The following is a 10,313-nucleotide window of genomic DNA, read 5'->3' on the forward strand; positions in this document are numbered from 1 at the left end:
TCATAATATATAATTTAGTGTGACAAATCTGTAAAAGAAAACATAATTAATAGTAAGAACAAGAATAATAATAATGTGAGCAATATACTGAGGTGTCAGATTGCACAAGTTTATTATAATAAAGTTTTCACTTTCATATACTGTAGGATAACAACCAAACAGCATGGTATATATCAGCATTACTGTCAGTAAAGCATAACTGTGATTATACACACATCCCAGGTTCTACCAGAAGTTGAGAAGTTCCTATTAGAAAAAAGAGAGGAGAGAGGTAAGTGATAAGCATGAAAAATGGGTATAGGATAGAGACATTGACCACAATACTGTAGAACGTACAGAGCTAACAGCTGATTCCAGATAGACGTGGCCCACATGTTGGAACACAAAATGAAGGCTGGTAGGTATTAAAAAGCAAGTAAGATGGGTAACAGAATGTGGACACATCACTCAAGAAAGGAAATACAGGGATTTCATAATTCAGAGATCTGAAGCCCCTGGGTCCACGGTCCCCTGAGAAGAAGCTTCTAGAATCATAGCTCAGAGGATGGAAGTTGCTGTACCCACAACTCAGAGACCCAGCGTATATCCCCTCGCAGGGACTGCAGGGTGTGGAGCTTCTCGGGTAGTAGCAGGCTGTCTGGCAGGGTCTGGACACCAAGCAGGACCTCTGGCAACTGGTGGGCTCAATGCAGGTCTCCTGACAGCCGGTGTTCAGAGAGGATTCCACCTGGCAGGGTCTGGACACCACGCAGGACCTCTGGCAGCTGGTGGGCTCAATGCAGTTCTCCTGACAGCCGGTGTTCACAGAGGATTCCACCTGGCAGGGTCTGGACACCACGCAGGACCTCTGGCAGCTGGTGGGTTCAGTGCAGGTCACCTGACAGTCACTGTGCAGCTGGCAGGTACTGGAAGAGCAGCTGGTGGTACTGTAGACAAGATTGCTGGGCCAAGGAGAGTCACAGGATGAACCTGAGGTGGGCAGGCTGCACCCACACGAGGTAGAGAAGTTTCCAGAGCAGCAGCTGTAGGTCATGTTGAGAGAAGATATGAGCTCAGCTGGATGCGACTGAGAGGACTCTGAATTTGGATGTCACCCTGTGGAGAGCTGGGTTTATATACTCTCAGCAACAGGTGTGGTACTCAACATGGTCTTCCTTGTCCTGTGTGTGCTCTGTCCTTTAAAAATGTAATACTTGCAAGTTTCTCTGTAATAGCAGCTACTTATGAATAGTTTCCTCAAGGTATATTTATGGCTGTTGTAACTTCATTGTTAGAGCAAAAGGCCATCAGCTATTGCTGTGTCCTAAGTGCTGTGATTGTTGGACACCAAAGATCATTTCATCATGTTCTTTTTCCTCATGACATACTTATTATGTGTTTTTTCCCCCACTGGATTTTTTTGAGGAACTATTTTTCTTCAGGTGGTATGGAGCAAAAGGAACTTAGCTTTTTGTTCACAAATTGGTAGCATCACATTGGGCTTGACTGGAACCTATTGAAGATTAACCCTATTACCACCATCATCGTTTCTAACATTTTCAAACATATCCCATGTTTTTCACTCCTCACTACCCTTTTGTTTGATTTTCCTCCTCCAGTAAAAAGGGACAAACATACATAGAGAAAAAGAGAGAAGGGGGTTGAGGATGAAAAGAAAAGAAAAAGAAAAACTGAATAACAGTGAGCGTAGGTAGAGAAAGACTGGGGTAGTAAGGGAGAAGCTGAGGTAGCTCACAAGTGTTAAGTTTTGCACTATTAGAAGGGGGTTAAGAGGGTAAATGGCCAGTAGTTGATAGGATTAAATAAATTTGAAATCCAGTACATCTGACAAGCTGCTTAAGGCAGCCCTGGATTCTCGTCTGTTCAGCAGTGGGATTCCACTTCTTATACCTTAAGTTACAGACATTTAACTGAATATGGATCTTTCTGCTAAGGTTTATGCAGAACTTGCTCCTCAGGGATTGCTATGAGATAGCGACTGAGCCTAGGAGATATAAAAGGATTTCTAGGAGACTTTGACAGACCAATTTAACCCAGTTTCCCTCTTCTGCTACTATGTAAACACCTTGAGTCTGCATAGGTGTTGAGGCATTTATCTTTTTCCTGGGCCTTCTCTTTTGAGAGATGCTAGAGAAAGAAGAACGTGCAAGAAGACTAAATATATCAAATCTTATCTGTGCAATTTTGAAAATAAAACATATAGTTGGTGGAGAATACATGGATGCCACTTTCCAGATCTTTGAAAACAAGACAGTAAAGTTTAAGCTTCCATGTCAGAAACATGATTGTTTCATGATCTTTGACTCAAGTATGTACTGTCTTTAGCAATATAGTCTCATCATCAAGGTCTTGAGGATAACCAAGAACAATGACAATTAACCTTTAATGTTTGGGGCTCTAGGGTGTCTGCTCACCAACAGCTCTAAAAGAAGTAACACATTCCTGTCACTGAGCTATGTATGATAGCCTATGCTGTCTAGCAGTCAGTGAATCCCTGTTGTATGTAAATTGCGTGTGTGTGTGTGTATGTGTGTGTTTGTGTGTGTGTGTACCTTCTATAGTAGTTGATTTCTATTTGGCTTTTTTAAAAAGTCTTTAGCTATCTCTTCCCACATCCCCTTCTTCCTTATCCTCCTGCCCATCACTCCTCTTAATACTTCTTGCTCCAATATGCCCATTTAACTTTCTTACCATCTGAATTAAACTACCTCTCTTTTAGAAGATTCCTGATTGACCTTTACTGTTTTCCTAACTTATTTAAGTTTTCCAATTCAAACACACATTTTAAAAGATTCAAAGCAAATATCCGTGCAGGAACGAGAACATGAGTGCTTGTCTTTCAGGCTTTCTATTCCTTCACGCAGAATGATTGTTTCCAGCTTCCTTTTTTTTTATACCAATTTTGCATTTTCATTTTTCTTAATAATATTTTATTGTATAAGTGTACCATATTTTCATGACCAATTCATCAAAGTATGAACTTACAAAGGAAAATCCTGGCAATGATACTGGATTTTTTTTTATTTATTTATTAAAGATTTCTGTCTCTTCCCCACTGCCGCCTCCCCTTTCCCTCCCCCTCCCCCAATCAAGTCCCCTTCCCTCATCAGCCCAAACAGCAATCAGGGTTCCCTGCCCTGTGGGAAGTCCAAGGACCACCCACCTCCATCCAGGTCTAGGTACAGTAGGATCAAAAACCCATTGCCATTGTTCTTGAGGTCTCAGTAGTCCTCATTGTCCACTATGTTTAGCTTGATGGAAAATTTTTTTTTAATCTTGTGAAAAACTAACACAAAATATAAAAGTTTTGTGCAACAAAGACTCTACAACACTGAGTAAAAAAAAAATAAAGAAGATATTTGACTATGGAAAGACCTCCCATGTTCATGGATTGGTCTGATCTCAGTTGTGAAAACTGATCACTGAAATACAATTAAAGATCTAGATCCCATTATCCCATAAATAGGTCAAAAATACAGATTGGAGAAAAGATAGCATCTTCAAAAGATGACACTGATAAAACTAGAAAGCTGTAGGCAGTAGAATAAAATTAGAACCTTACCTCTCATCCTTCTCAAAAACTAACTCAGCTCTAAGTGAATCAAAGACTTCAACCTAAGACTTGAGCCCTTGGATGTTAGTGGAGAAAGTAGGAACTATGTTTCAGTTTAGGACTTAATCTCGATAGTACACCAGTAGTGCAGTTATGACGACCAATTTTCCTAATAGAAACTTCTAAAACTAAACAAAAAAGCTTCTGTCCTTCAAGGGAACTATTGTTTGAAAGAAGAGACAGACTAGAGTGAATGTCTTTACTAGCTGTTTATCAGACAGAGGGGTAGTATTGAAAGTATGCAAAAAAAAAGAATAACAAAAAGTACCAAGGAAACAAAAACAAAATAAAAGATACAGAATGGAACTAAATGGCGTGTCTCAACAGGAGAATGTTTACGGTTAAGCAAAGTATTCAAAACTTTTCAACATCCTTAGCCACGAGAGAAATGCAAATCAGAACTACTTTGAAGTTTCTGCTTATATCACTCAGAATTGCTAAGATTTTTAAAAAAGTGTCAATAATGCTGTCATGGTTCTGGTGCAAAGGTAACACTTATGTACTGTTGTTAGGATTGCAAACTGGTGCAACTACTGTGTAAGTCGCTACAGATGTTCCTCAAAAAGTTAGAAATAGACCTACCTAGCATACAATCCAGCTAGACTACTCTTGGGTATGTGCCCTGTGTATTTTATATCATATGTGCTGTATGTGCTTTATATCTATCCTCATACTGAGATGAGTTTTATCCATGTTCAGTTGTGTGCTATTCATGATAGCCAGGAAATAGAGGCAGCCTAAGTGTCTATCACATTGAATTTAAACCTGAATGCTCTGACATTAGTAATCATAAGTTAGAGAGTATCACTCAAGGTTTCTTGAAATTTTATCTTAAGATTTCATCAAATGTTCTCCTACCAATCAATCCTTTGGTAGGAGATAGTTTACAAAACTGTAAAAAAAATGATAGTTTACAAAACTGTTTTGAAATAAATTTTTAACTTTCCTAAAGCTCTTTACCTACGCATATTTTTTCTTTTTCTTTTGGTATTTCTTTTTTATATTTTATTGTGAATTCTCTCCATGAGGATAATGAGATAGGTGCAATTGACTCCATCTATTCATATGAGTCAATTTCCATTATGGCAAAAATACAAGAGACTTGATTACACCAATAATGAAATATATTTAGAAAACAATAATTCAGGAAAAAACAAAGAATGGAGATAACTGCAAGAATTCCATTTTTACTAGGCTTTGGTGTACAAACTCAGGCAAACTTCAAACCCCTTTTGAGTCCTCCTTTTCTTCAGTCTGAAACTGTTAATAATTTTTTGTTCTCTTATGTGTCTTGAAGCTAGAGGAAAATCTTTGTCTCATATTACTTTTTCATGTAGAACACTCCCATAGATGACATGGTGCACATTATTGCAGGTTTACAAACATATTATGAATATCTTCCCTAGAGTTTTCACAATACTTCTTTGGCTGTGTACTTAGGTATCTCGAAGGTCATATTAGGAAAACAAATGGTTCCACCTATTTTTCCTCCATTACACAGTTGAAAGGATGCAGGAAATTACACAACTTTAACTAGTAAAAGATAGAAGCTGATGAAGAAATGTTTTTCCCTTTGTGTCATCAGATCCCTGAGCAGAAAGTTCCAAGAGCCTCTCCAGAACATGCCTGAAAATCTCTAGAGTATTGCACCGCAGTTGTGCCTTGAATAAGTGACTCTAAGATGTTACTTTATCCTTTCTTTTTATTTATTTGTATAGTAACACCTGCTGTCCAAGATCATAGTCCAAAAAAAATCATTTCCATGTCTCTGACTTAAATTCTCATTTGAGACTAAGTAATAAAATATCACCAAAGTTTCTAGGAAACCTGGCTCACAGGCTGCTGAATGCTGAGCCTAGGAGAAGTATTAGGAGGTTTTCGTAACCTCCCTAACTATGGTTTTCTCACATACAATCTTTGTCTATCTAAAAACTTTTAGGTTTGGGGGTTTTTTTGGATGATAATCTACATTTACATAATATATTATTTTTTCTCGGTGTATAAGAAACATCTTGAGAATTCTACAATATTTCAATTTTATTTTTTAATTGATTATGTCCTTATTACTTATTTTCTCTGGATGAGCAGAAATTAATGTCCTCAAATCAGAGCAATACTCACTGTTTTTGAGTAATGTCTACAGAAACAAAGGACTGTCTTCCAGGAATTGGCTACTCTGGATAAGAAATATACCACAATACAATGTATGTATTTTTCAACCCAATTGAACAATCATACCTATAATTAATTAGTCATTCAAATCTGCAAAGGCAAAAGCTATGAGCAAAATATTAATAATAGGAGCAATATATTATGGTGTTAAATTGTGCCAAATTATTCAATGATAAAATAAGGCATAATTTGGTTACTCACTTATCTCATTTGAGAATCTGACAGAAAGTGAAGATGTAAAAGAAACTGTTAGCAGTAGGGGTAATTGTGGAAGCACTAGTTAAGGGTTTAGAGACTTTGACTTCAATATTGTAAGAATATAATGATCTAGTAATTGATGCCATACAGCCCATTCTTCAGTTTGGATTGTAATAAGAAGGCTGTTAGTACAAAATGTCATATGGGATGGGTATCATAGGACATACAACTAGTAGAAGGGAAGCCATAATTCAGAGATCTGAAACTACTAGATTCACAGCCAAGTGGCAGTTTCTAGATGCATAGGATCTGGAATGGCAGCTCCTTTAACAAAAGCTCAGAAATCCACCGTAAGTTTTCTCACAGGGGCTGTAAGTCATGACGTTCTATAGTAATAGCAGAACATATGACAGGGGTAGACAGGATATAAGACTTTGGGAAGCGTCTTGGGTCATCTAATAATCGTTGGACAGAGAGGACTTCAGTTGACAGGTACTGAGAGAATATTTGATAGTGCTGTAGACAATTACTGGGCTATCAAGAGACACACAGAAACCCAAAAAGAGCAGATAACACTTAATGAAGCCAGTACTGAATATTCCAAAAAAAAAAGCCTTTGAAGGACACATCGATATGAATATGAACTCAACTGGATACAAATGAGAAAATTCTGAGTTCAGTGTTACCTTGTGGGGAGATGCATCTGTATAATCTCAGCAGTTGGTGTAGTACCCAGCAGGATTTTCTTGTCATGTTTTTGAGCTTTCAACTTTTTAAATGTGCAACTCAGAAGTAATCTGTTAATTTAATTGAACTTGAGCATGTTTCTGCACAGTGTATTTGTGGCTGCTGTGATTTTCATAATTGCAAATATAATAAGCTGTTCCTATGACAGGAATGTCATGATTGATTTACACTAATATTTATTCTATGATTTCTAGAAGAATCTCCATTCTTTACTCTTGACATAATTTGCACATGTTTTGCTTAGAATATTGTAGATAAACTCTCTCTAGAGCAGTGATTCTCAACCTATAGGTTGTGACCTTTTGGGATCACATATCAGTAATCCTGCATATCATATATTTACATTATGATTCATTGCAATAGCAAAATTATAGTTATTAAGAAGCAGCAAAATAATTTTACAGCTGGGGGTCACCACAGCATGAGGAACTGTATTAAAGGGTCACAGCTTTAAGAAGATTAAGATCCACTACTCTAAGGAATGACTGAGCCTAGAGAAAATAAAAGGAGAGGGATGCGGACGGCCAATCTTAACACAGGATATTCCCACTGACCAAGGCAGTCTGTTTTACTCTCAATAGATCTCAAGGACATTTCCTGTTTCTTTGAGTCCTCTGCTTACATGCACATGATTTGATTATTAAAATTTACAATTATAAATTAAAATCAATCAAACAAAGGCTCAAATGTAATCATGCAATATAGCTAAGAACACCCTCTGCTCTTCAAAAGGACTTGGATTTAATTCTCAACACTCACATGGTGGTTCATAACCATCTGTAACTCTGTTTTCAGGGAATTCAACACCCTCTTCTGGCCTCGAACTGCACCAGTTATGCAAATATTGTAAAGACATAATACAAATATGCATAACATTTTTAAAAAGTAATATAAAAGGCAGGGATGAATAAAATTATTGACAAAGTAATGAAAAAATTTATTGGAAGTATAGATGGTATACACTTTTTAAAATACCTTAAAATTATACTTTGATTAATGCAATGTCATAATTTATTTAAAAATCTACTGACTAACATATTCAAAATAGTCACAAAAATTGCTTCTTAAGTTTTTCACTTTATTACATTTGATATGATAATATACTTAATCGTGACTTTTATATTTTATTATTATTCAAACAATAGAAACAAAAAGTTGTAATTGGGACCTTATGATTTATTATAAAACAAGGTAACACAGGAAATGAATTTTATTAAATGTGTGCTTATGTCTGTGTATATTTTATGCATATGAAATACACGTGTGTGTATTTGTAAAATCTAACTTAAACTTTATTTCTCACAGACACTTCATTTTTCTAAGGGAGCAGCATATTAGCTGCTCACACATAAAAGTGCTTTATACCTCATTACATACACACACACACACACACACACACACAAAACATAGTATTGACATGAGTTTAACTGATTTAAAACAAATAAAACTTTATTTGTCAAAATTTGCATATGAATATATCTTTCTTTTCTACTGATATCCAATGAACATAACATCTATTATTTTATGTTTACTCTTTAGAAAATTTTTAGGGGCTAAAACTTTGTTTAGCAGACATTACTTAGATACCAGGTGACCAGTGTCCAAATTAAAATTCACAGATTTTTTTTAAATAAGTAATCAACTAAAATGATTTTGCCAGCCATATTAGATATGCCAGAGATTAGCATCCATCTGAAATCTCTGACATCCATAAAATAATAAATTTTACAGTCAAAATAGTTTAAGCAATATTTAATATATTCATATTTCTGTATTTCTCCTTCTGTATTTTTCCTTTAAGAGGGCTTAGTAGGAAGAGACAATTTCTCCAAGAGTTATAGAAGCTCAGTTTTTGCTTAAGGCCACTGGGGTACCATGTGCTAAAGCTGGCAGGTAGAGTTTCCTGAGATTCCTTTGCCTTTCTTGGGCTCAGTCATTGCCCAAAACATTGTAAAAAAAAAAAAAAAAAAACAGCAGAAAGGTCCACATTCCACTAAATCTTCTGTGTCTCTTGGTGATGGGGGTGAAATCACCATGGTCCCACCAGTGTGAAGTGAGGTGTCCAGAGTCACATCAGTGATAAATCAAGCAACAAGTCAGATGTGCTGGATCTAAAATTTATTTCCTTGTCTTATGTTTTGGGCACTTACAAGATGAACTCCATTCAATGGGTCCAAAATTCCCATTTGTGAGGCTTAGTTTGTCTCTTGCTACCACAGCTCCAGTCATCCAATCAGTCTTCTGCTCTCTCTTTCTAGGTTCTATGTTACCCTGTTTCTCCTTTTATCCTTTTGTTGGGTTATGTTGTTTAAATCACAAAGAATACTTTGAAACATGAGAAAGGACGGTGACTATTGGGTTCATCTTCAGTAGGTCCCACGTCAAGTCCAAAGAGGTGTTTCCAAGTCACCAACAAAATCTAAGGTGGTTACTCTCATCCCATACCCTGTAAAGAAAAATGTTTTCCTCATAGCATCCTGTGACAAAATGCACAAAATGTGTGTCAAGAGGAAAAAGGATTTTCCTGGACATGATGAAATAATTTTGAGTGTAAAATAATTGTGGCATTTGTGAAATAGGAGTAGCTCAATGTCCTTTGTTACAGTGAAATTACAACAGCCATAAATGTACTGTGCAGAAAAAACATTCAAATGTCTCTATAATTATAGAGAAATTAGTGAATTGCACTTTGTAAAGGACAAAACACACAGGACAAGCATTACGCTGTTGAGTACCACACCTGTTGCTGAGAATATATAAACCCAGCTCTGCACAGATTACATTCAAACTCAGGATCCTCTCAGGTACATCCAGCTGAGCTTACATCTCCTCTCAACATGACCTGTGACTGCTGCTCTGGAAACTTCTCTACCTCCTCGAGGCGCTGCCTGCCCTCTTCAGGTTCCTCCTGTGGCTCTTCCAACCTGGTCTACAGCACCACCAGCTGTTCTCCCAGCACCTGCCAGCAGGAATCCTCTTTACACAGTGGCTGTCAGGAGATCTGCATTGAGCCCACCAACTGCCAGAGATCCCATGTGGTGTTGAGTCCCTGGCAGACAGCCTGCTACTACCGGAGGAGCTCCACATCCTGCAGTCCCTGCCAGGGGACATATGCTGGGTCTCTGAGCTTTGGGCCCAGCAGCTTCCATTTTCTGGATTGTGGATCTAGCAGGTGCTACATAGTGGGTTGTGGACCCAGTGGTCTGGAATCGCTGTATTGCAGAGTCTCTGGCGTCCCTTTCCAGAGTTATGGGTTCAGATTCTGCTATCCAGCTCACCTGCCTGCTAGTACCTGCCACCCTTGTTATGAACCAGCCTGTGGTAACATCCTCCAAGGAGTCTACTGTTGAGCATCTTCAAACAATGTATCTACACTCTGCAGTCACTGCTTTCTTACCTACCCATTCTTGCTCTGTCTGTTATTTCTGAGATTTTCAATTTCTGGGAGATTCTGTAATTTGTGAATAAATTAAAATTATTCCTTTCTCTCCTCACTTTGGAAAAATTAAGTATGTTCTCTTTGGTTTTCATCCAAGAGCTATTGAAATTTAAAATTTCAATCTAATAAACCTGTGCAAGCTGA

General features: G+C 37.4%; 2 protein-coding genes across 2 annotated transcripts; one reads left to right on the forward strand and one right to left on the reverse strand.

The window, feature by feature from the left end:
• Positions 1 to 340: 340 nt before the first annotated feature.
• Positions 341 to 1,033, reverse strand: LOC126499407 (keratin-associated protein 13-1-like). The gene has a single exon (XM_050138591.1). It carries the CDS (start codon positions 1,031 to 1,033, stop codon positions 341 to 343), a length of 693 nt encoding a protein of 230 aa, XP_049994548.1.
• An 8,534-nt stretch (positions 1,034 to 9,567) lies between these two features.
• LOC126499408 (keratin-associated protein 13-1-like) lies at positions 9,568 to 10,080 on the forward strand. Its single transcript, XM_050138592.1, has one exon. It carries the CDS (start codon positions 9,568 to 9,570, stop codon positions 10,078 to 10,080), a length of 513 nt encoding a protein of 170 aa, XP_049994549.1.
• The last annotated feature ends 233 nt before the right edge of the window (positions 10,081 to 10,313 follow it).

Source organism: Alexandromys fortis, unplaced genomic scaffold, assembly GCF_014885135.2.
Source record: "Alexandromys fortis isolate MF-2015 unplaced genomic scaffold, M_Fortis_MF-2015_v1.1 scaffold_11, whole genome shotgun sequence".
Lineage (NCBI taxonomy): Eukaryota > Metazoa > Chordata > Mammalia > Rodentia > Cricetidae > Alexandromys > Alexandromys fortis.

Coding starts and splice junctions, on each gene's coding strand:
- LOC126499408 (XM_050138592.1), top strand. CDS start 9,568: ATGACCTGTGACTGCTGCTCTGGAAACTTCTCTACCTCCTCGAGGCGC.
- LOC126499407 (XM_050138591.1), bottom strand. CDS start 1,033: ATGACCTACAGCTGCTGCTCTGGAAACTTCTCTACCTCGTGTGGGTGC.